At 38.0% G+C, this 27,039-nt stretch overlaps 1 protein-coding gene and 1 pseudogene across 4 annotated transcripts in view; one reads left to right on the forward strand and one right to left on the reverse strand.

Annotated features, from left to right (window-relative positions):
• Positions 1-2,942: 2,942 nt before the first annotated feature.
• The window catches only part of CEP89 (centrosomal protein 89), a 34,717-nt gene continuing 10,620 nt past the window's right edge, over positions 2,943-27,039 (reverse strand). For all 3 annotated transcript variants that reach the window (XM_084215274.1, XM_084215273.1, XM_084215272.1), the window contains 13 exons: positions 26,368-26,422; positions 25,550-25,768; positions 24,992-25,134; positions 24,586-24,636; positions 23,391-23,474; positions 22,415-22,516; positions 21,163-21,274; positions 20,358-20,538; positions 19,355-19,522; positions 18,542-18,683; positions 17,169-17,258; positions 10,324-10,493; positions 2,943-4,969 (listed from right to left, as the gene is read on the reverse strand). In XM_084215274.1, the coding sequence (XP_084071400.1) occupies positions 4,744-4,969; positions 10,324-10,493; positions 17,169-17,258; positions 18,542-18,683; positions 19,355-19,522; positions 20,358-20,538; positions 21,163-21,274; positions 22,415-22,516; positions 23,391-23,474; positions 24,586-24,636; positions 24,992-25,134; positions 25,550-25,768; positions 26,368-26,422 (1,743 nt within the window). In that variant the 3' untranslated portion in view covers positions 2,943-4,743. The remainder of the gene's footprint in view (positions 4,970-10,323; positions 10,494-17,168; positions 17,259-18,541; positions 18,684-19,354; positions 19,523-20,357; positions 20,539-21,162; positions 21,275-22,414; positions 22,517-23,390; positions 23,475-24,585; positions 24,637-24,991; positions 25,135-25,549; positions 25,769-26,367; positions 26,423-27,039) is intronic.
• LOC311159065 (E3 ubiquitin-protein ligase RNF182-like) lies at positions 13,716-14,356 on the forward strand (annotated as a pseudogene). Its single transcript has 2 exons — positions 13,716-13,730; positions 13,872-14,356. The product of its transcript is annotated as an E3 ubiquitin-protein ligase RNF182-like (transcript).

Raw genomic sequence — 27,039 nt, forward strand, 5'->3', positions numbered from 1 at the left:
GTAAATTCTATCCAAAAGGTCACCAAAAAAAATCAAGAGGTCTCTTCCTAAGGATGTTCTAAAGGAATTTTTGATGGCCTCTGGAGAAAATCAGCTTTAGTTTTTAAGTTTTTAACTCCAAACTCTGATCAGGATCAATGATTTTTCTGATAAACATCCAACTTCTCGTGGTTTTTTATTTTAAAAACAAAGCCTGACTTTGATCTCCTTTTTGAGTCCAAAACTCAGGTTGCATTCCACTGGCCTCCCACCAAGAAGGGGTTACCAGTTAACACTGCTTTTGGAAGACAAATCTGCCCTGTGCCATCTCCAGCTAAAGAAAGAAACACAGAGTACTGAAGCACTCCACTGAGGTTATGATGTTCTGTGCTACTTTTGAACTCTCATTTTAATTTTATATTTACTGAAACCAAATATTTCAGCTATAAAACAAGCCTAATAGCTAAAATATATTTCTTTCTATATTTAATATCTGAGTTATGTGCTTATATAGGTATGTTGAAATAAATTTACAGAAGAAAATGGTTCAGGACTGAAAAAAACTGGAGAGCTCACTCCCTGAGAAACCACATTTTTAAATATAAAGAAGCCTTCAAAGTGCTTCTGCTTTTCTAGATGAAAGCTGATTTGATTAACACCATGGAGTTTTTACCTTACTTATTTGTACTAGATTTGCAGAGAAGAATCAGTGCTCAGAATTCTCCTAAATTCTCCTTCCATGCCTGCCCAAGGAAGGACTTGTAGTGCCCAGGGAAAAGCTCCCAGAATTCCTGATGCCATGTGCCAGGACAGTGACATGAATTTTTTGTGGTGAAAAGAGGTTCTCTCTTCTGAGCTGGTGAAAAGCAATCTCCTGGCCTGAAAAATAGAATCTTTCTGGCTTGGAAATACAGGTATGAGAAAAGAGCAGTGTTTGAATGACTTAGAATGGTCAGGGGAATTTTTCTAGGAAGTGGAAATAAAGGTAAGAACACATCAGAGCTCTGTCAGTTCACATAACACAGGTACAGAGTTACCTTCATGTGCTGCTGAGTGTCAGTCTGTCCCTGCTACTGACACACCCAAACACACAGGGAGAAGTGCTCTGTTCTGACTCTGGAGTGAAAAGGAACCCCACTATTTCAGCTGTACTTGAAAAATGCATTGGAATTACTGAGATTTACTCGTGGCAGGAAAATTACTCCACAAACACCAGAGGTTTATGTCCAAAAAGGAGACAGAGGAGTCCTTTTTATTTTATTAACTATAAAGGGAGAGGCCATGGGGCGTTTTCCCTGGGGTCTCTCAAATTTTAGGAGACACTTTTTATCCTCATTTCCTGGCCACCTTTTCCTCTTTCCCCACTGGCTGAGGTATTTGGGAGGTAAAGCCTTCCCCAAACACCTGATACCTAAAACTCCCTCCTAATGTATAACCCCCACCTTTCTCTTTCCTTGTGTCAATTGGTGGAATTCCTTATGGAATTTATGGTTCTTCCCGTTGTTTCTTTCCTCTCTCAGTATGGAGTTTGATTTATCAGCAGATTTACAGTTTGTTTGTGAAGAGAAATCGCTCTCATTCCATTCATCAATCAGTGGAATCCTTCCCATTGTTTCTGTTATCTCTCAGTATCTAGCTCTATTTACCAGCAGATCCACAGTTTGTTTGTCAAGTTCCTCATTCCTTTCACTCCGAATTCTCCTGGTTTTGGTTCTAAAAGGTGATAGCAATGTTTGCTTTTTGAATATATAATCACATGGCAAAATTATGTTCATTTATTATGGACAGAATGCTCTGTGAATTCATCAGTGAAACTTGAACGTGACTACAGTTCACAAATCCTGAATTTTCTCCTTTTCTTGGTAGGAATGGGAGAATGTTTTTATGTTGTCTTGTGAAAGGAAGCTGAAACTACTTCATGGTTTCAATTTACTGACTGGGAGATCTGGAAGGTTCTGTAACTGGCAGGCAGGAGCAATGGAACAGAGTCAGGATGCTCTGTCAGCCGTGGTCAAGGGAAAATAGCAACTTTCTATTGTCAGGTGGGTAACAGAAAAAGGATAAATTGGCATGGGTAGAGTTACTGTACTAGACTAAAACAGTCAAATAATTTCTTTCAGCTGTTAATAAAAGAAAGAATCAGCTTGGAAGGAACTGGAGGGAAGCACCTGTCTAATCATCAATTCTATTTGTACAACACTTGGCACATCTGCAAATGGGTTTACTTTTGCTGATCTGAAACAATTCCAGTATTTTACTCTCCAAGTATGTCAAGTGGGTTCATATGTATTTAAAATATGTTCATATGTATTTAAAATAGCCTATAACAGGATTTTTGTTATGCCAAAAAAGTGTTCCTGAGCCACAGGACTTTTTCATCCTGGGACATAACTTCTACTCAGTTTTCTTCCTGTGGAAGCTGAGTATGGAGAATCACCCAGGGATTTGATTAAATGTTAGTTCATTTAAAGTTTAACAATGTTAGTTCATTTAAAAGTCATATTTTAATGATATGCAAATGGAAAATTAACTGTAGCAATCCTGAACAAGGCCTTGAGAGTGTCACTGTCAAGGTACTGCCCTTTGAACCATGTATGAAAACCTAAAAAACCTCTAAAACAAGAGCTGTGAAAACGGGCAGCAGGTGTGGCAAAAGTACAGTTCTAAGACATTCCCAGACCACTTCAGTGGAAAACACTCCAACATTGAGAGTTTTGGAACTCTTGCTTCTCTTTCTAAGGAATCACCAATACAATAGCTTTTCCTTGTGGAGCTGCTTATTTTTACAAACTCTTCAAACATACTCAAAAGGGCAATTAAAACCAGATGAGGATCATTTTGTAGATATTAAATCAGTTCTGAGATTGTATTTGCATATTAAGAGATGCTTTTATTAAAAAATATGACATGAAAGGCTTCATTTTCCAAACCTGTCTTTAAAAAGGTGAAAAGCTGAGGGTGTGACCATGTTCCCTGCTCCTCCAGAGTCTGCACACCTGCAGACTGGAGCTTGTGTGGAAACCAGAGGAGTGTGTGTGCCTGTCTAACCTACCTGAAGAGGTATTTCACACCTGACATTTCAAATTAGTTTTTTTTTAAATTCAATGAACATAGGAGAGAGGACTGGTTTAGTGACAGACCACCCCCATGACAATTCCACATATTAATGAAGTTATTTAAGACTGTGCTTATAAATAACTTCTGGTTGTCATGTTGAGGCATGGAGTCCTAAACTAATCAAGTTGAAAAAGCCAGGAGAGTGAAAGGATTCAAAGGTGTAGCTCTTGTTAAATCTCTGGGCAGAGACCAAAAGATAGTGTGCTGTTAGATAATAGCTCTGTTAATCAGTGTCTTAAAGATTCTGGCATGCTGAGCTGGTATCTTGATGAACTGATAAGGCTGTTGCACTTGTGTTATTCCTATTAAAGGGAAGGAATTAAAGTACATCCTAATATCCTGCTTGCATATATATTACTTAGCTCCTGTGGTGGTTTCCTATAGTCAGGGAAATGTTATCTGAGGTTCTGCCAGTGTTCTGACAGTCTGTAGATTTTTTAGCTGTGCACTGTAGTGCAGAAGCTGGCTTTGAGAGCTGTGCATCTGCCTGGCCCTGAACTCCATGGTGTGACAGAAGTGCTGTCCCCACCCTCTCCTGAATAAAGCCATGCTGAGCCATGGCCTTACCCTGCAGAAAACACTGCAGAAACCTTTCTAGACACAAACATTATGCATTTCTTTTAGTATTTTAACTTGGGTTTCTGCTCTTTTTGTTAACTTTGATCAAAGCAAATGAAATTCTTCATTATTTCTAATACTCCACAAGTATGATAAGTACAAGTTTTTGTATTGTTACAGTTTTCTGGTACCATTTCTGTTTTGTTATGAAAATGAAGCAAAAGCAAAAAGTTGATCCAGCAAGTTATATGTAAATCCAAAATAAAGTCTTATCACAATAATACATAATACTACAAAGTTGATGTGCAATATTGTGAAAAATCAACAAAACTGAAAGCCAAGACAAATACAGGTCAATAATCTAAAGGCATATACAATAAGCACTGCTTCAGAAAATACTCTGGGTGGCTTTTGAAGCCTGTGAGTCTGAAGCAGGATGAAGAAAACAAATCTGGAGGAGAGCTGGCAGCTTGTTCCCTTGGCAAACCCATGGCAGGAGCTTCCCAACACCTGCAGGGCTCCTGTAAATCACACCCTGGACACTTCTGCATTCAGGCTCCAGCAGTTGTCATGAGGATGTTTCAGTCTTGTCTGCTCCACAGTCAAATGTTTCTCTGTCCTTGAGACAACAAGATTTTTGGCACACCATCTGGTATAAGGACATCCTTGCATCTTAGGAAGTCAAGATGCTTCCTCATTTCAGCTTGGATCATACTCCATCTGGCATTTTAGGGAGAATTCACTGAAACTTGTCCTTCTAATTAACTAGCACTGTCTTGCTGCTCACTTGTTCTGTGCTGAACACCAAGCTTACCACCTGTTAACTCTAGCTACTTGTCTTTACATGTTAACTTAAAGTTGTTCCACATTTTGTCTTAAGAATGAATAGCCTTTTCTTCAAATAGCAAAGTAAGATTTTAGGCTAGATTTACATTATTCCCAGTACAAGTAGAGAATATGGTGTTGTCATTTTTATGACTTTAAAAATACACTAATATTGAAGACAGCAAACATTCCATTACACCTTGTGCTGCTGAAAAGTCAAATTCAGGCACCAAGTTTTCTTTCTTGGATGAGATAAGATTCTTATCATTGACATTCTTGCTGAATTTCATTTTCAGTAGGGGATGAAGTTTTCACATCACAATAGCTAAAATCAGGTCCATAAACTAGGTCCTTCTGAAAGAGTGGTTCATGAACTGTGACAGCACTCCACACGTTGTTCTTCCTCAGGGATTTCTGTAAGAGTTCTCTCATTCTCTTGTTTTCTTTGGCTGTGGATTCCCACATGATTTCAAGCTCCCCTTCTGTTTTCCTAGGGAAAAAATGGAAGAGAAAGCAGTGCATGTGAGACCAAAATACCATGACTGCCCCTTGCACTGACTCAGGCTCCCTGGTGAGCACAGCTCTGCTCCCCACACAGCTCTGCCCTTTCTCACTGCCCAGAGCACTGTGCCACCCAAGGCTCTGATCAGTGGCAGGCTCTGCTCAGCTAATGCAGCTTTGTGGGAGCCAAACAAAAGTGGTATCAACTTAGAAGGCAGACAAAGCCCAAGAGCTTGGGTTTCCTTTGACTCCTAGTGTATGTCAAAATACAAACAAGGAAATGAAGCATAGCTTCAGTGGATGGCTAGTGCATAGCTGATGCATGGAAAATGAGCACACATATTTTAATACAGAACCAGAGGACACAGGCTCAAGCTGCACCAAGGGAAATATAGGTTGGATTATCAGGGAAGAGTTTTTTACAGAAAGAGTGATGAAGTTCTGGAATGTTCTGCCCAGGGATGTGCTGGAGTCCCCATCCCTGGGTGTGTTTAACAAAGCCTGGATGTGGCACTGGGTGCCAGGGTTCAGCTGAGGTGTTGGAGCTGGGCTGGACTCAATGACCTTGAAGGTCTCTTCCACCCTGGTGATTCTGTGACTCTGTGAATCTGAACTCTTCTTGGAGGACTAATTTTTAAGCAGAGAGATGCAGAGGCAGAGAGTGCTAACTGACCTGGCTTTGGAATGAGCAGTCAGAGCTCACTGCAGTGCCAGGCAAGGCTTTGCAGTGTGGCACAACTACACAACTTGCAGTGTGCTACTGCTTCACAGTTCAGCTGTTTCCCAGGTCAGCATCTGAGAAGAAGCAGTAGCATCCCAAGTGTAGTTACACAAGGGGATTTTGCTTGAAAAATCTGACCTGACTGAAATTTAAAAATGCATTCAGTAGAATTGGTTGGGGAGAGGGTGTCTTCTTGCTAGTCACAACCTCCCTTCCCTTAAGGAATTTGGATTACAGAGCAGCTTGGTTACTACAGCTGCTGATGCTCTGTACATCTTCCTCAACACCAACATTTCCTTGCCTCTACAGCTGGTTTGCCTCTTGAAACACAAGTCTTTGCCACTTGGCATTTAAAACTAGATACCTGCTCAGTTTAGATACATGTGCTGTTTCCAGACGCCTTTAGACAAAAGGGATTAAATTAATTTCTTATTAATGTAGGCTATTATTAATTTAATTAGTAAAAATAAAAATTTAATTCAACCCCTAACCTGGCCAAAATGTAGAATTTTGTAAAGCCTTGAGAGTAAGCAAAATTCCAGTGCTCCACTGATGTTTGAAGATGAAAAAATTACTAGAAGTAGGTTCTGAAAGATTCTTCTTTAAAAAAGACATGACCACATTGAACTAAATTCATTCAGCCTTAAATCTCAGAATCTTATCTGGGCTGGCTCAAGAATTGTCATCTATCCTATAACAGTTTATTTATATATTGCTTATCACAAAGGTTTTTTATTATGGTTATAATTTCGTATGTATCCTCACAGATAAGACAGCTCCTCCTCCTTGCCTATGCACAACTGCAAAGCTTTTCTGCTCTTGACCCTCTTCCAAGGACAGTTTAATGCACTTTCAAACTTACATTCTGCATCCAAAGCACAGCAGCTGTGACTACCTTGAGGCACTGTTTCTCTGCAGAAGTCTGTTTTATGAAATAAACTCATAAAGGTCAATGACCTGGCAAATAAGACTGGAAACATCTAGGAACTTGTTTTTTACCTAGAATCACATAATGAACTTTGTTTATATCTCAAACCTCTGATTTAAGGAAAAGCTGTGATGTTGATATCTCTTAAAGTTACTCAGTGACTAATAAAGATTTCATTATCAGCTGCCTGAAAAACAAAATGCTATTGCATTATCATTAAAGGTTGCTGGGAATTTGCAAATATTGTCTAGCAAAGGCAGTAATTACTGATAAGGCTCTAAAGAGCAACTTCCAGGAAGAGAAATCTGCTTATCTTTAAAAGCTTTTATTTATCAAAAGTACAACTATATCTATATGTGTTTCTTCTGAAAACCAAGTAGAAAAATTCTCATCCCTGGGATGCAATGGGTAAGTAGTGGAACTCCTGATTTTTGTTATGAGCTTAAAAGAATGCAGGAGGGGAGAAAATTTCAAAGGCAGGTCATCTCTGTTATATCTGATGAAAGCCCATGCTAGTTTGGAGTACACTTGTTAAAAACAGAGGGAGAGAAGCAGCACATGAATACATCTCTCTGCCTACACATGCATTACTAGTGAGCATGCTGTGACTGCAGTGCAGGAGTGATGGGGGGTGGGACAGTCAGGACAGACAGAGACAGAGATCTCTGCAGGTCAGGAACTTGGGGTTTATTGCCAAGGGCCTGGGTGCAGGGCCCTGCTGGGAGCTGCCAGCCACAGAGAAGTAAAGAGAGTGGGAAAGAGAGAGAAGGCAAGAGAGTGGGAAAGAGGATGAGGAAGAGTAAAAGAGATCAAAGTTCCTGTTACAATACCATAAATCTCCTTGTGTGCTAAATATTCTAATTGTCACTAACCAATCTAGTACAAGATACAAATCCTATATCATTTACATACAGCCTATAAGAATCATTCCACTACCATACTGGGTTACATTTTAAACCCTAAAAACTCCTCTTTGGGCCCCTTCTGCCAAGCTAGTGGGGTCTGATCTGACCCTTGGAAGTGTCTGCAGGCAGAGGGTGTTGTTTCATCAAAAGGGGATTGCCTTCAGCCAGCCACACCATTGTTTTCCAGTTGTTCAGTATCTCAGAACTTGCTTTCATTTCAATCTCTCTTATAGTTTCCCTATTCTCAAAATCTTGTGCCAGACAATCACATTTGTAAGTCTTTCCTGTTTCATCTTCCCCAACACTGCAGCTACTCTGCCTCTGGGCACACAGGGGCTGGGCAGTGACCTGCCACCACCCAGGTGTGCTGTGCTCCTCTTCAGGTTCTGCTCATCCCTGTGCAGGCTCTCACTGAAAGCACAAGGCTGTTTCCAGCTCTGAAGTGGGATTTCTTTGCTTTTCAAGAGAACTTACCAGCAAGAGGTACAGTATGCTTTTATGATAAACTATTTCATGGTGGTGGCTAAGTCAGATTGCCCCAATTTCCTAATTCCATATTATTAAACTAAATGCAAGAGCAAAATAAATTATATGAAATAATTTTCTGTCTTCACCTGCTTACAGTGATTCATCCTACCTCCAGCAAGATCTTAAAGTAAACTGGCTTTTCTGCTCAAAATGTGGCATGCTACTCTGATTTTCATTACCTAGCAGTGAAATTGGAGAATAAATTAGAAATTAGAGAATAAATATTGATTGTATGCACTTATCTTAATGTCTATGTAGGCATTTTGCACAGAAACATTATCAGCTAGACAGTATTCTGGACTAAAAATCTACTCTGTAAACACAGCCAGTCACAATAAATCAAAATGTTTGGTACTCTCCTAGCACTAAGGGACTTGAGTTGTCAAATTACAGATGATGAGCAACATCTGAACTACAAAAAAATTTCCCTTCCTTATTCCTGTGACTGTGTGAAGGGAGAAAGAAATTAATAAACCGTGTAAAATCATAAATAGAAAAAGCAGACCAAAATACATGTTTAATTTCTGCCTGATAGGCATAAAAAAGTCAATACACATTTGGATTACCTTGGGAAACTACTTTATATTGCAGTACTTGAGAAGAATAATGGAATCTGAAGAAATTAGTTCATATTAATTGTATCAGCCATGGTGTTAGTTGGTTTTATTGATGTTGTTTCATAAGCATAAAAACTTATTATTTCTTATAGAGTTGTAGAATTCAGCTGACTTCTCAGTAACATTTAATTTTTTTTAATCTACATTTTTTAACAGAGTAATCAAAGGAAAATAGCAAATCTTGAGGTTAACCAAAATACTACTTGGAAGATGACAGTAAAAATTCTTTTTACTTTTAGAGTTGTGTTCCTTATATTATATTCTAATAATTACTGTTGAGATTTAACTACCACCAGAAAAAAGCAGTCACTCATTACACCATTCAGTAATGTTGGAGACTAGAGAAATGAAAGACATATCTTGATGGGGTTCATCTTGGGCTTGTCTCCATGAACCACTTTTCTTCATCATCATACAGTTAAATGGACTACAGTGGTGTAGTTTCAGGTTTTTGTTTCTTAAAAGGAAGCTGCAAGTATTAATTGTGTGTGTTTCCTGAAGAAAAAAAGACTTAATTTCGACTGAAAAGGTAAAAGTGATTTAGTATACTGTATGGAAAGTGTAATTATTTTACACATCTGTGTTACATCATCTAATTTGCCTGCTCTGGGGCTAGAAGGGTAAATTTTGAATTATCCATATTGTTGGATTTCAAATTATGCTCTATCCTACTTCAAAAAAAACACCTTCTTTATTTACTTGTTGTTCTCTACAGTAAAAAATTGTATCATGAGCCCAGAGATACGAAAGTAATTTAATTAGTTTAAATTCCTATATAACTATTTCCAGAGAAATGTGAATCAGTTCAATCTGGGTTTTAATGCAAATTTCAGAAACTAACAGAATGTTCATTGTACAACTCTGCTACTTACACCTGTTTCATTGCACTGTATAAAGTAACTGAGAGGGCCTGCACTGATGTAAGGTAGATGATACCAAGCCCTGTTTTTCTATTGTCTGTTAAAATCTATTTAAATCTATTATTTCACAATGGCAGTGATGACTTGACAAATGACTTCTTATTACTTTTCTTCAGTTACAAACTGAAACTGTTTTTCTTTTATGCTGATAATGTAAATGTGCTATGAAGCTTTCCTCTATCAGAGGGAAAAAATACCTTTAAAGGACTCTGTATCTAACAAGTCATAATCTTCTATAAATCTGTTACCTTTCCTTCTCTTCATTTTGCACATAGCCAATCTAAGTCACTTGTTAATAGATCAGTAAGATTCAAAAGAAAACAGATCTTTGGTGTACTCATTGGATTCCCTTCATTTCCTTCTATTCTGAAAACTGTTGAGGGGTATGAATGGGAAAAGTGTTCAGCCTTTAACAGAAGATGCTATTAAAATAAAACAACATAATTTACAGAATCCTTCCAAATTACCAAAGATGCACACAGATTGATATCCTTCTCAGACTGATAGCCTTCTTAAGAAGTCTTAAGAACAGCAGTAGCCACACAGAATAAATTCCTCCATCCAAAGACCTTTCTGAGAGCTGGCAATCAAGAGCAGCATTTCAGCATTCTCATTTTCATGTCACAGGAGATGTTTGCAGTGCTGGTGGCTATGTGCAGGTGCTTTCCCCTGTCCCTTCACCTGTCTGACCTGCCTGGATGGCTCCTGCCTGTGCCCCACTCACCTGTTTTGCTGCAGGACCTCATTCAGGGTTTCCTGTTTGTCTTGCAGCAGACGCTGCAGGTGCTTCTTTTCTTGCTCATACTCAGCAGTCTTCCTTTCAAATTCTTTCTCCTGCTCAGTCATCTTGAGGTTGATATCTCCAAGCTTCCCAGCTGCTTTCTTTTTATATACCTGTAAGGGTTAAAGTTAATAAAAAAAAGTGGGATTATAGGAGAAATAAGAACAAGTCATTACCAACAAAAAGAATTAGAGCTACTGATTTTCAGTTGAACCTTTACATCAGTGCTGCCTTGCTTAATTATGCCAGGTAGGTTGCATTATGAGATTTTTTTATCCTACTTGTTAATTTGAAGGTATTACACTTAATTTTGTTCTGCATATAAAACTACTGTGTAGAATGAATACCATACTGTATGTTTGTTTTATTACCTGCAAATAAAGGTTTGTTTTCCAAGATACAAAGCTACACTTTAGAGCACAGGTTGCTTACCACTTGCTGAACAGTCATACTTATCAGTACATACCATGAAAAAGTGTTTCTGTTTTGTTAGTTGTTTTATCTTAATACTATGAGGAAGAAAAGGATATCTTTGCTTGCTGCTTCATGTAATAGTCCTCTTTTTCAGTGAGGCACAAGTGATTTTTTGATTCATGGCTATAATAACTAAATGATAACTAATGACTGGTCTCATCTCAAAAATAAGAAATTAGTAACTTTGCTTTCTGAAATAACATCCCCCATAAATTGCATAAGCTCACAAGAAACTGAAAACTGGTTTGTGCATTGTTACACATTTTAGATGCTGCTGCTCTTGACAATACCAAAATCCAATATTAAATTATTTTCTCATGATTTCCTACATGCTATAGAACAGAGTTTAATAAAACTGTAAACTAATTGAGTGAAGCTTTGAAAATACTGCTCATATAAAGTTTTATTTCAGGTGCTAATCACTAAGGTTTTATCTTCATCTGAATCAGGGGAGAAAGATCTGAGTTTGCCTTTTGGAGAAATTAAAAAAAGGCATTTTTAGACATGCTGTATATAACTATATATAACTAATCCTTTCCACAAACTGTTTCCTTTTAGCATGTGCAAAATGTGTCATTGTGAAGTTTAATTTTCTAAAGGTAATAGGATAACAATAGATAATATTTACCTAGAATATTAGTAATTCAATATTTAAGGCTGACTTCCATAGGATTTTTATCCTAAGTTGTCCCTGACAGTTCTAATAGAAGAATAAGAAGCCTGCAAGTTAACATCACTCAACTTTTCAGATTCCCAGAGAAGTCTCCAAAATGCAGAGTAATGTTATGGAAGGCTACAAGTAAACAAGTTAAGTTCCTTCTGAACAGAAGGCTGCTCAGAGGAAGTGCAGAGTATAGGGAAACATGGATGAACCTTCCCCTCTGTCACTAAAAGCACTTGCCAGGTCCAGCCAGGTGTGATTGAAATGCCCTCTGTAGATTAGATATCCAGAATCATTTCAAAGAACAAGAGCAAACTTCCTCTCCACTTTATCACAGGGAAGGAAGGCTGGGGAATTGTAGCACTGGTTTCCATCACATGCTCACTGGGTGCTCTGTGCTTTCAGCTGAGGTTTGTGTTTTAAGCTGCACTCTGCTCCTCCACAGCACACAGCTGCCTCTGCTGGCTCTGCACTCCTGCTCTACCTTTGCCAACTCAAGCTGAGTCCTGTGTGCAGAATGGTTGCAAAATCAGAGGGGAAAAGTGCACCTTTTTCTTATGGCCATATGATTATAGTCTGAAACTAGGTATGAGTGATCCATTGTTCTGATCTTGCCTCCATGGATGGATTATAAATCTGTAAAATGCAGCATGGGCAGGTTGGGTACACTGACACATGCAGCTGCTGGCACTTACAGATCCTTCACACCTTTGAATTGTTCAGATAACCTATTACTGTTCTCTGAAGTGAAGCAGGTAGCAGCAAACAGACTGGTGGCATGACAATTTTCAGGAAGAGGATGTTAACACACAGCTGGAAATCATAATATTTTCCTCTAGAGATGGTGATGGCACCCCATGTACATAAGCAGGATAAGAAATGATCATGGATTCAGGTCCTGGTACTGAAGAGGACATAATTTACTCCCAGGTGGAGGAGAGACAGTAAAAAAGACTGCAGATAATGTAGAGGAAATATGCAAACATGGCATTTTTGGGTCAGGGTATACACTATGCTGTCATTCTGGGTCTCCTAGGAGGCCCTTGGCTCCTGGGTTTGTCACAGAAATCTTGGAAATAGATGATTTTGCTGCAGTCATGGAAAGATAGGTTCTATTCAGCAGGCTCAGAATGCCTGAGACACATAACCAGCCTTCCTGAGGATATCAATCTCTTCCCTGATTTTTGGCAGCACTTTTGTCAGAGCAGCAGTGTGTGCAAGTCTTCTGAGCTCACAGCTGAGTGGAGAAGTGTGAGAAAACTGAAACAGCTTCAGACAAAAGCCAGCACAAATTTGGGTACATTTCTCTCTCCTCTGCATACAGATCAACTTATGAGTGTGAAACAGAATCCAGTGTTACCTTACCAGTAAGATGAATGCATTTCCTTTCAATTTTGGTTATACTTTCTGTTTTCTATGCAAACATGGCTAACTCTGGGAAATAAGCTACATAGTATACAAAATAGTTACATATACCAGAATAATTTAGAGATTCTTTGTATACATCAACTAACATCACAAAGTGTGAAAGAATTTGAACATATGAATGAAGGGAATGGATTGGAAGGGAATGAATGAAGGGAAAACAGGTGTTGCAATATTATATTCTGTACTACCTGAGCCCTTGTATTTCCTGATTGGTAACTTGGGACAAAAACAGGGGTGAATTCCTGCCCACATAATTAAAAGATTTGGGGAAAATATAGTCCATCCTTAGAACTGACAAAACAATGGAAGCAGTTTCTTAAGTGTCTGCATTTAAAAAACCAGCAATGCTCCATGAATTTTCAAGGGTCTCATACTGGAAAAATCTGGAGTCTAACAAAGCAGAATGAATACTCTGAACAGAAAAGCCATGTATGCAGCAAGACTTAAATCAAACCATGGTATCCTGATTTCACATACAAAGCACTTTTCCCTAAGTCCAGATTAATGTTGATGGGAACATGGCAAAGGAACACTGGTGATAGGAACATTGTCTCCTTCAAATGTGCTGGCATGAGCAACTGCTTATACAAATCAGGAAGTTCTGCAATGAGTACGTGCAGTTCTGAAATGCACAGCTCCTCAGTGATCAGGAAGTGCTAGGAACAAATCTTTATTGCTTTCTCTTCATCAATGACAATTTTGTATTCTAAATGCAATAAGGAGCAAGATGGCAGGAAAAAAATTAAGGCCAAATTAGTAAACTTGCACGAAAATGAGGGCAGTTACAGTAGGAGATGCTAGATGGTAGATGTCTTCAATACAAAGGTTGTTTCTGTTTTTACTAAAACCTCATGACTAACAAAATTCTTATCAAATAGAGATTCAGAATGAATGAACTTGTTGTAATCTAAATTCTTTTTTTCAACAGGGTGTGCATAATTTAAAGATTAATTACACTTGCAGTGAAGGAAAGGAAAAGGTGTATTATGATGAACTGGAGTGCAAATTCTGTTATCAGAGATTTACTGTTCACTGTTATAAGTCAAAAACCCTGGATTGTTTTCACAGAATTTGTACTAGATGTTTGACTAAAATACTTCATAAAAAAGACAGATTTTTCTGGGTTAGCTGTCCCTTTTGCATGAAGCTGAAGGACTCCCTGATGAGACAACATTATGTCCAAGCTTATATTAACAGAGAAAAATGCAGAATTCTGACTGTAAAGAAATAGTTTTAATACCAGAAAAACTGGCTTCCTCAAATTCTTGCCGTGGATCATCAAACTGCTTGGTAATTACAATTATGAACTACAAAGAGAGCTCCCAGGGAACTCCAGCCAAAGTAGCACCTCAGGTTATGCTGTCCATGGCACTGAGTCAGTATCTCAGTTCACAGAATCACAGAATGAATTAGGCTGGCAAAGACCTTTGTGATCATCAAGTCCAACCCATGACCTAACATCTCCTCATCAACTAAACCACACACTGAGCACCACATCCAGCCTTCTTACACACCTCCAAGGACAGTGACTCCACCTCCTCCCTGGGCAGCCCATTCCAATGCCCAATCACACTTTCTGTGAAGAATATTTAATAATGTCCAGCCTAAACCTCTCCTGGCACCGCTTAAGGCTGTGTCCTCTTGTCATGTCACTAAGTGCCTGGGAGAGAAGACTGACCCCCACCTGAGCACAGCCACCTTTCAGGTAGAGAGTGATGAGGTCTCCCCTGAGCCTCCTTTTCTCCAGGCTGAGCACCCCCAGCTCCCTCAGGGTTTCCTCTCAGGGTTTGTGTTCCCAGCCCCTCTGGACATGTTCAAGCGTCTCAATGCCCTTCCCAACCTGAGGGGCCAGACTGGACTCAGCCCTCCAGGTGTGCCCTCCCCAGTGCTGAGTGCAGGGCAGAGTGACCTCCCTGCTCCTGCTGGCCTCACCATCCCTGATCCAGCCAGGGCTGGCTCATGCTCAGCTGGCTGTTGGCCAAAACCCCCGGGGCCCTTTCTGCCTGGCACTGCCCAGCCACTCTGTCCCCAGCCTGTAGGGGGGTTTTGTAGCCAAAATGCAGGACTTGGCATTTGGACTTGTTAAATCTCACACTGTTGTACTTGGCCCATCTATCCAGCCTGTCCAGGTCCCTCTGCAGAGTCCTCCTACCCTCCAGCAGACCAACACATGCTCCCAGCTTGGTGTCATCTGCAAATTTACTGATGGTGGACTCAATCCCCTCATCCAGATCATCATGGAAGACACTGAACAGGACTGATCAGTGCCCCAGCACAGAGCCCTGAGGGACACCATGCTGGGATGCAGCACCATTCCCAGCACTCTGGTCCATCCAGCCAGTTCTGAGCCCAGCACAGAGTGTGCTGTGGGACACAGTGCCAAAGGCTTTGCTGAAGTACAGGCAGACACATCCACAGCCTTCCCCACATCCACCAGGGGCTCACCTGGTCACAGAAGGAGATCAGGTTGGTCAGCAGGTCCTGCCCCTCCTAAGCCCACACTGGCTGTTTCTGATCCCTGGCCATCCTGTGGGTGCCCTGTGATGGCACTCAGGGTGATCTGTTCCATAACCTTGCCAGGCATTCAGGGCAGGCTGACCTGGGTTCAGTTCCCCAGATCCTCCTGCCAGCCATTCTTGTTGGATTGGCATCACATTGGCACCTCCAGTCCTCTGGGACCTCCCAGAGGCTGATGGTAAATGATGGAGAGCAGCTTGGGGAGCTCATCCCCCAGCTCCCTCATCACCCCAGGATGGATCCCCTCTGTGCCCATAGACCTGTATGCATCTTAGCACAGCCCTGACTGCTTCCTCCTAGATTATGGGGGGCTATTCTCCAGGGGGGCTCCCTTTTCCCCTCTACCAGCTCAGGAGGCCAGCTGTCCTGAGAGCAACCTGTCTTACTGCTGAGAAAAAGACAGTGATAAGTACCTCTGCCTTCTCCTCATCTTAACTTAATATTCCCCCTCCATCCACTGAAGTATGCAGGTTGTCCTTGCCTGTCCTTTTGCCAGTATTGGTTTTGCACTTAAAATTCACTACATGTAAATGTTCTTAATTTTATGCCAACCTCTTCTCTATCCCTTACAGTAGTCACAGATCTACTACATTGCAGAAGATCCACATTTAACAAGAATACAAGACACTGTCTTAGTAGGGGAGCTAGACATAAATAATGGTGAAAAAAACTAAAAATATTTTATGGCTGTCTTAACATAATCAAGGAAATCTGTTACAGTACTGTTTCATGCATTCAGGTATTTTATGAAGGGTTCCTTACAAATTCAAGCTATTTTTCAGCTTACTGCTCTCTCTTTCCACTTAAAATTTCATTTCTTTTCTTTGTTGATTATTTCTATGCTGTGTCAATCCTTACAATGAAAGTGCAGATGGAGATGGTCTCCATTAACAAGGTGGTAGTGCACATTTGTGTCATTTGATGCAGAAATAGCAGTGGAGGTCTTGACTGGCAAAGTATAATATGGAGACTCTCAGCTTCAGGATAAACTGAACAAACTTGACTTATTACAAAACAGTTTTTGAAAGTAATATATACATTACTTTCTAGATACAGAAACCAATATACCAGGTATCTTTCTCTTTTCTTTTTTAACATTACAGTAAAAATAATCATGGTTCAGCAAAGATGCTGAAACATAAATGTTTCAAATTTATTTCATTGTTATACTGCAATTACATACTGTGCTTTTTGTTTAGGAAGCTGTAAAGATAACTTAAAATGTATTCACTAACTAGGTTGGATGTCTGAACATCCTCTGAGTTTCTCAACCTTCTACCCTAGGTCACAAGAAAGTAGTTGATGGTAACTGTACACCTGAGATAACATTCTCATTCCTCCAAATCTAATTGTAATGGACTTCAAGTTGTAGGAGTGGTACAGCCTCAAAGAAGTAGAAGACAGAACACTTGGGTTACAATATAGAGCAAAAAATGAAATACAAATAATCTTTAAATATCATTACAACTAGTCATCATTCTCCAGGTAATGATATAAACACAATATCTGGCAGACATGCAATGCACAAATACAATGGAAGAAGACACTAGTGAAAATTACAATGATGATCTATTTTGTTTTTTTCAAAACTTTTAAAGATAATCCATACATAAGTCTTTCATAAAAACACTAACATAGATTAACTACTTTTCTCATTAAAAACCCCAAACATTTCACAACAGATATTTAGCTTAGAAACACTGCTTACCTTAACTTTTTCTTCCAATCTTCCTAAGCGCAGGCTGCCTTCTATAATTTTCTTGAGAACACCATGATTCTCATTTTCCAAACATCTGGCCTGCAACCATGCAGTAAACAAAGCTACATGTAACCACTCTGTTGGTTTGTCAGGGCAGACAAAATGCATACACTGGAGAGACAGCAATTCTATTTTGAACTCCAACTGCCTGAAGAACCAACATGGATAAAGAGTCCTGGAAATTATTCTCAGAACAGCTCATTGATGATTTGTCAGCTGGCTGTGAATACTGTGAAGCAATATTATTCTGAAACTAAACATACTGTAAACCCAACCAATTCTGTGGTTTTTTCCTACAGATATAAGCATGCATATGTAGGGATCCCATTTTTAAGCATAAAACTCGTCCTTTAGGTCACATCCAGCAATCTGCTCTCAAACAAGCCCTTGAAATTGGCAGAGGTTCAGGCAAGGATATTTCTAATATGGTATGATTAATATTTAAAAGCAAATATCCCAGAGATTGAGATCGAAGAATCAGTTCCCCCAGTTTCTAGGATACATTTATTGTGCCCAATTTCAATCCTGAAGTCCAGTTTGTAGTGGACAAGGATTTGAGCTGTGTCACCATAATTCCTCTCCTAGAATTAGGAACTAACTGCTGGATCTTTTCATCCAATGCTGATGACAACCTTTGTCTACTACCTGAACAACAAGTAAAAGAAGCTTTATTTTAACAACGTTCTGTGAAATTATTTCAGATTCAATTTGAAGACAAGAGTATGAATATAAAAACTTGAAATTGCGCCCAGTATCCTGAAAAAAAACCAAAATGGACTTACAAAAAGCCCAGAAACCTCCATGCCAGGCACTTCCACTAAAGAGAAGTTGTTCCAAAACTCTCAATCAGCCTGTTAAAATGAGTGCTAACCAACAAGGAGCAATAATATGCATATGCATACACAGCAGACAGTCCATATATATCACTTCAAGGATAACAGTCTGTCCTTAGGACTCAAAACAAATATTAAAATTTTATGATTGTGTGCTATTTTAGCTCAACATCAACTTTTAAAACTGGGTTAAAAAAATCTTTTAAACTTGGCAAGTGCCATTTCAGACCCTAATGGTGATGAGAATTAAGGCTTAATTATATTACCTCCAGAAATAAGGGGAGTTGCTTTTAATTGCTCCTCTAGAAAAAAAAAAATCTTTCACTGCTCCTGTCCTATTTGCTAAAGTCTACTTAAATGGAGCTAAATCCTTAAACTGGAATTCCAGCTTTATTCTTTGATAATTCAGATTAATAATAACGTGTGCCAGTAGCATGATAACTGTGTGAAATAGGGATTAAGTCACATTAATTATTTGAAGGTAATTACCAAAAATACAAGATGATCACGCTCCTTAGCTATCTTCTCCACCAGCCCAATAAGGTTTGCCAGATAGTGATGGGCTGCAACTTCTTTTTCCATTGCTTCCTCCAGCTGCAGTTGCAAAAGACCAATTTTCTTCTTTAATCGTCTGTAAAAGGGAAAATCTTTGGATTGGGAATCAGTAATGGCCTTAAAAACCTTGTATCACACATACAAATCAACATGTGCAAGTCTCAAACAGTCACACACACTGTTAAAAATGCACTGGCTCAGAATATTTGCAGTGCCAATAGTATCATGTTCCAATTTTTGGGGCTGCTTTTTCTTTACAATATGTTATCTGAATAACAACAGTAACAATGATTCAAAAGAACAGGTTGTGCAATGCCTACAAGCTCATATTTCTTAAGATATAAAACAATAATACTGTATTTTTCAAATATTGTGAACTCCTCTCTAAGCAACCAGGTGCATGAGAAGATCTGCAAATAGAGTAAGTCTCATCTAACTGCAGAGGGTTTGTCTACTCATCTTATTTTCAGATAACTTTATCTTATTTTCAGATAATTTTAATTACTAAATTAAAGATATATTCTTAATTTGCACATAGACACAGAAAAGTGAGCATGAAAACATACAAAAATTAGCAAAACTTGACATCCAGGCCTCTAGACATGACAAACATGTTTAGGTAACATAGGGTTTTTTTGCAGTAAGTAGAAAATACACATTATGGGAACTTAGACAACATTTTTACAGATATTTCTGGTTTTAGAAATAGAAGTATTTCTGTACAAGAAAATGAGACTGTGAGAATACCTGTTTGTCTTTTGAGTCATCTGCATCTCAGTTTCCAGGATCTTCTTGTCAGCCATGAAGTTATTTTTCTCTAAGAGCAGTTTCTTGTTTTCAGTTTGCAGTGATGCTATCTTTGCCATTACAGCTTCCACCTCAGACAGCTTTTTCTCCTGCTCCTGCTGTAAACAGCTGCAAAAACCAACAGTGTAGAACAGGTATCATGTACAGATCTACATCACTAAAATGCTCAGTTACAGGAAGATACCCATGCTGAAGTTATAAAATAAGATACACTGAGAATGCTCAATGTTCACTGGTGACATCAGGGAGGTATTACAATCTCATATCAAATTATTCACACAATTCCTTCTGACTGCACTTGATTTAAATTATAAGAATATGTAGTCCAGATGTAATCCCTTTGTGTTTTTTTTTTTCCAAATAAATTGCTATCAACATCAAAATACAAAGTCTGAGAATGGCACTGTACCATGAAACAGTAACCTATCCAAAGGCATGAGAGCATACAAATTTATGGAATGTCCTCACAGAAACATTACTCTGCAGATTATGCTGCACAGCAGCACTTTTGAGTTGTGATGTTTCATGTAATTTCCATATTGTAACAACTGAAGAAACTTAGAACTTCTAGCTCAGACTTTCAGGATTCTTTAAACATGTTCTAAAGATGGGAACACAAGAATGAGAACATTCTATGTATAGTAATGATAGAAGCAAATAGATTTGACTAAAATGGTATTTTTCATGCCTCCTCTTCTACTATTTAAAATGGTGCAATTAGCAGCAGGTGAAAACACTTCTGCCAATGTTTCTAGAACTGGGATTTTTTAATTTTAAATGTCTCTAAAAACTAAGACAGTATTTTTTAAACACTTCTTTCCCTTTCTTTGTGCTTTGGCAGTCACCTTCCTGCATTACCAGCATAACTTTCCAGAGGGCTGTGTGTCATGTGCATGCTTTGCACCAATGGTTCTCCAGATGTGCACCACATGTAAACTCACACCTTTTTAAATCATTCACCACAGCCAAGTGCTCCTCTGCTGGAATTCTGCCATCCACTTTGGCTTTCAGCTCTTCACATGTAGAACACAAAGCTTCCAGCTGCTTCTGGTACTCTGCTATTTCCTCCTCTTGAGTCTTTTTCTTATCTTCTAACATTACTATTTGTTTGGTCAACTTTGAAGCTTTTGGAAGGAGGAAAAAAAAAGTCAACTGTGTATAGCAGAACTAATTCAACCACTGAATGAAACTTCAAAACCATTAATACATTGATTCCTAGTTGTTTACAACATTACATAACAGAGCATTTGTCAGTTTGTGTTTTAACAGTTTGGATTGACTTTTTGCAGTCTCAAGCAACTTGTTTTGGAATAGTGCACAAACTTCAAGAGTACTTCTTTTCAAGGCTATAAGCCCACTGAAATGTCATTTTACTCAGAAAAATCCTGTTTCAGTTTGAAGTGCTCTCCAGTTATGCAAATGACTGTATTGCTGTTTAACTGTTCTTCCCACTTTTTCAAAAGAAGTCAAAATGGAGTATTTTTTATAGTGTCAATAGGTGATAATGACATTTTTTTAAAGTATCAGTTGACATCCAGAGCTTAATCTATTAATGTTACCTAAATTCAAGGATGCTTTTTAGACATATATAAAGTTGCAAAAAAACCCCTAGCCAACCAAAACCAAAACACTGCCAAGCTTGCCAAAACAAAATGACAATAGAAAACAAACAAAAACCCTACAAAAATCAAAACCTGCAGTACCATCTTTAGTGTAGTTTGGATGAATAGCAACTCAAGCACTTTTACCTTCTTGAACATGCTGTCTGTGACTATCTTTTGCTTTAGCTTGTTGAATTTTGAGTTGCTCCATCAACACTGCATTTTCTTCCAAGACCAGCTTGGCCTGAGTTTGCAGCAGCTGCCTGCAATGATAACTGGCTTGTAAATAAAATATAACTCAGATGTTATGTCCAAAGAACAAACACAATTGATTGTCAACAGTGTAAACTTACTAAATCATATTTGAACCTCTTTAAAAAACAGATTAAGGTCCTTATTGAATGCAATAGCAGGACCTGAGGTAACCAAATCTATGCAGATATTAACACCTGTATTTCTGCCTCACTGAAAGTAGGTCTATGCCACTGGGTGAATCTGCAGAAAGATGTAAGATTATGCTGCATGCTGTCTCTTCCAAAGTCCTCCTCATGTAGACACAGTGTCATCTGAGCCCCTGCATGCAACTACTACCTGTGCCATGGGTGCAGGAAGAAATTTTATGTTCACTCATCCTGGATGCTGTTCCGTGAGCAGAAGCTCACCCACAGTACAATCAGAGCAAGATGAAAACTCTGCAGTGGCAGCAAATCCTCTGGGCAGCAGCTCTGGCACCAAAGCCACCCCTGTGCACTCCCATCCCAATCCCAAGAGAGTGAGGAGCTGACCCAGCCCCTGAATCCCAGCCAAAATCTCAAGGTGGATCTGCATTTCTCAAGAGAAAGCCTGACAGCTAAGAGACTGCAGTGAGCTGCACTCTTCCTCCTTCTCTTCCTCCTCCTCCTCCCAGCCACATCTTTTAAGTATCAGCCATTCCCATCTCTTAGGCAACAAATGGGAGAAAAAAAAATAATAAAAAAGGAAAAACCCTAACCTCCAAAAACTACTTAACTTCATTATGCACTGTCTCACTTAACTTCATTTGCATTGTCTCACTTCTCAAAAACATCAAATTCTTCTAATGCCACATTCCAATTATTTTGTGCTAGTGGAAAACTGATGTCATTGGCACACTGTAAAGATATGTAATCTGTAATATTTAAGACAGAATTACATGGGCTTCCAGTGCAAAACTCCACATTCATATTTAATCATTGCTCCAAAATTATTCCAGGCATTGCAGATCAGCATTGCTCCACATGACAGTTGTGATGCTATTAATTCTTCAGAAAAAAAATGTTTGAAGACAAAAAAAATTTTCCTTAAGATCTGTAATTTTAAAAGTTGGCATGAAATAAATGAAATAATTTTAAACTTTGAAATTAATTTCTAGGAATATAACTTGCCATTCTGTAGGGGTAATGAAGTTATTTAATTGCCCATGCAAATCTTCATTCTCCTTCACCAACTCTTCAACTCGTGCTTTAAAATTCTTCATATCCTCCTGGAAGACAAAGGATTTCATATAAAATTCTTTATCATTATTTTGCTTTAATTTTTACATCAAGAAAAATTTTTATAAGTACACATGCTTAGGCGCCTTCTAGTTCTTGTCATACTAGAATATTATCTCACTACTCACTCATCTCTAATTCAGGTGTGCATATTTGATTTCTAAATTGTTTCATTAATCTAGTAATATTTGATTAAATATAATACTGATATTGTGCCACATTTTTGCAAGTTGCAGACCCTCAGAAGATAGGTTTAAAAAGTTGAATTCTGGAAATTACTGAGTGATACTATCCATTTTCAGTAGGAGTGACATGGATTTGGATAGTGTAAGACAACAGTGAATTTACAGTAATATAAAAAAACCCTTGCTGCTTTCTGCTTATTTTATGGCTGAATTTTTTGAATGAAATACACTTACTTTCAAAACCTAGGAAAGTTGTACTCTGAAGCAAATAGCTTTTTTCAAAGATTCAGTGACAGAAAATACTTCTAAAAAGCAAAAAGAGTACCCAATCTTTAAAAACCTAGAAGTATTCTACCACAAAACCCACAAGCAGCTGCAAGAGCACTGAGTTCCCATTATGAATGACAGTGGTAAATTCTTTCCAGCACTGACTAGTTTATGGTTTGCTCCATTTTTAGAGCACATCTTATATACCTCAGGGTAGTGCATGCTCCTAAATGTGAACAGGCTGACAAAAACAAGCAAGCCAAGTAGGATTAGACAGCAGAGTAACTCTGCATGGAAAAGTAAAACAAAGTCACTTTACATTTTAGGCAGGCAACAGCATTGGCAAATCCCTTTAAAATATTCAGTAATTTATTTCTGCTTTAGTGAATATTTTTTCTAAATGGCAACTTGCCTCATGTTCAAGAATAAATTCTTCCTTTTCTCTTATTCTGTCTTCATAAGCCAACAGAAGAGGTGACAAATACTTCATATCCAACTTAAAAGAAAATTAAAAAATAAATACATGTACATTAATTACAAACCATCGTGTCATCTGTTTTTTTTACTTGGGCTACATATTATTAGTTTTGAAAGCTGTTAGAGGGGTTTCATATATGACTTGTAGATTAAAGTGCAGAATTTATGCAAGCACACAGACCACCACATGCAGAATGATGCTGCAGAAACACTTCACACTACTGTGTTAGGAGCAAGCTTTGGAAAGGAAAAGACCTCATGCTTTACTTGCATCTTTCTTCTAAAAAGCAGCTTTAACTTATCACTATATGTAACACAGCAAAATATGGATGCAAATGAATTCAAAACAAGATTCAAACACTACAGTGAATACTACAGCTAAAAAAAATTATCTCAGTTTCATTAGTAAGTGGGAAGGGAATTTTTACACTCTCAAATCTGCATCTTTAAGACTAAATACATTCATATGTGATTATTGGCTATTTTGTTTAAAAAGACAGAGCAGGAGAACTTTTCCACTCTGTACAGTTCTCAGTAACAGTGAGGAAGGAAAATATAAGATCTGTTTAGTATTTCAAGGAGAAATTGCTTTTACATATTACAAATGCATTCCCTTTCACAGACTATTTCCTTCTCTTTGTCAGAAATTCATAGGCTACTACTGGATCCATGAGCATTCCCACAATCAGAAAAATTCTGTATTCTTTTAGTATAATCACAAAAAAAGTAACAGCAAAAGATTACTAATTAAGATTACCAATTAAGATCAATAATTAGGATTACCAATTAAGATTACCAATTAAGCAACAGACCTTGAAGCAAACTAAATGCTAGACAATTCCAGGTGAAGATGGCATTTGTGATTCTCAGCATAACAATACTTTTCAACAGTTCAAAGTTGGTGACTATGTGCAGTTTGTAGCTTACTGTACATTCAACTGGAACTGCACACATTCATTACAAAGTTCTGCCATACCTATTTTTCTGCCACAAAAGAAATGTTTATGATATTCTAGTAGTATGTGATAGTTCAGCAGAGTAATATCTGAATACTTTGATTCCAGTAAAGAAATTCTACTTCTTTATTTAGTGAGGAATGAACAGTCAAGTGAAAATATTATTTGACTTACCAGCCATGGTGGTTGTGGTCCTTCCATGGGTAAGCTTTTCAGCTTGGCATTCTGGAATAGATATTTAAAAAGATATTGACATTACTTCCTGCTTTTTGAAGCACCAGCAACTGTCCACTGCAGTCACAATTATCACCCCAAACAAGCTTATGTTTTCATTACATGTGTTGCATAACTAACACACACCCAATAAAACTGAAAGTCCAGTATGTTACTGATACAAAATAACACTGAATTCTTAATATTAGACTTAATGATAAAGGATTATTTTAAATTTCAGAAAAAGCCTGTGCAATTTGTAGACTTTATGGCAAATCTGGAGAAAACAGTCATAAAAACTCAAAAGATTAAATAATAGAGAATGGGACATTTCAGTAGAAACTGCCTGGATAACCAAGATTCTCACCTCTTCTTGGGACAGTGACCTGAATTTTGTTTGATAGCGACTTAATTCTACATTTAAACGATGGACCACCATTTTCAAAGCATCATTTTCATCTACCAGCTCTTGTGCTTGTTGTCTGAGAGAAAATAATTCTGTTGCCTCCCCTATTAAAACAAATATCCAACAAGAAAGTTCCATTAAAATTCAAGAAATGTTCACAATTTGTTGATTGTACTGAAAAAAAATTAAATAAGCTAGAATAATAACCAATAACTTCTCTCAAAGAGGAAGAAAAATGGGAAAATCCCATGAAAAACTACTAGCAAAAAATTCATTATATCTCAAACAACAAGTAATTTTTTTTCAACTATCATGTACTTATTCCTTGAAAAAAATTCTACAAATGTAGAAAATACTGTTTGAAAACTACTTCTGCATGCATACTTGCCTAAATCAATGACTTGAAACCTGCTGCTAGAGGAAGAGGTTGTAAGAAATTAGAAAATTGAAACAAGATAACTACAGAATATAGTTATATATAGTTATATATAGTTATAACAGCTTATATGATTCTCCCACCTTCTCTATGTGAGTTCTCTACAGCATCTTTAAGTCTTTTGTTTTCTTCTTCTAGTGTCTTCAGCTTTAATTCCTGTTCTTTTATGAGCTGTTTTGTTCCCTCAAATTGCTGGACCACAGCCTGGTATGCCTTGTTCAGAGACCAATTTTCTTGTTTTAGCTCTCTGAACTTTTCTTTGCTTATATTTTCCCATACTTGCCTTGCCCGAACAGACACATCTGTAATGCCAGAGAACAAGGTATTTAAATACTATCCAGATTGGAACAGGAGTTTCAGCAAATTATAATCCATTTTTTTCTAATATTAACATTATATATGAGTGATATTTTATGAGATCTAAGTCAGCTCATGGCTCCCAAAAGATAAGACCAGGAAGAACAAAAAAAAAGTGGATTTGGAAAGAGCTGTGAAGTGGCTGCAAGTTCCCATCTTTTCTCTCAGACACTAAAAACATTCCTTCTTTTAACAGAAAAGACAGTGTCAGCAGATCTCTCTCTCCCAAACATCAGTGGCTGGAGAGGTAAAACTGAAATGCCCACTGCAATAAGCAAAGTGTTTGTGCCCTGCATGAACTAGTCAGTATTCTTGATCCCTGCAAATTTTAATCACCCACCCAATGAAAGCTTTACATTCTTTCCCACTGAACAGCTTCAGTGTTACTGAACAGAAGTTACTGACCAGTTCTTGCAAAAGTAAACTTTTAGATGATCTGCAAAACTCTGGATCTATTGTTGCATCAGTAAAACTGATTTTCATATACACATTCATATTAATAAAGTGAAAATGTCTAGTGAAGTAATTGAAAAATCCAAAGTACCTGGGGATGGTGGAGGTTTGTCATGTATCAGATTTTCAGCTACTGATTTTTCCTCCTAGAAGAGAAATAAAAAATGAGACAATCTGCTTTAACAGCATCACTGCTGAAGAACTTAAGAAATAAAACTTTAGAAGGAGTTTCTTTTATAGCAACTAAATTGAAGGTGGCATTCACTGCTGATAATACAAAACTTATCATCTACTCATCTAGACATCATTTTATCAATTATCACTGCCATCACTCACTTGTGGACACCTGAAACTCACTATTATCTTTAGTAGTCAGAAATGTACAGTTGCCAAACCAATTTTTTTTATAGCTGACATAAAAGTCACAAACACAAAGCTTCTTGATGAAACAGGAAGGATATTCTTCCCACTTGTTAGTTTGGATTAGAGAAGGCAATTATGTCAGTTCCTAACTGGGTATCAGCAAATAAATTAAAATGTTGTCTGTTAAGTGTTTTTCAAAGTTGAAGAACTTTGTTCTTGCTTTGCTGGAAAAAAAAAACAGAAGTATTTTGTTTTTCATTTTCAGAAGGTTCTTTCACCAGGAAAGAATTACAGTGTCATTTATACTAATGTATTTACTTGAGGTGAGGGTGATGTAGAGACTTTCTCCATGTTTTTATGAAACAGCAGTGAAATTTTGTAAGGATATGCTGTCATTAAT

The sequence above is a fragment of the Fringilla coelebs genome (assembly GCF_963513975.1).
Source record: "Fringilla coelebs genome assembly, chromosome: 14".
NCBI lineage: Eukaryota > Metazoa > Chordata > Aves > Passeriformes > Fringillidae > Fringilla > Fringilla coelebs.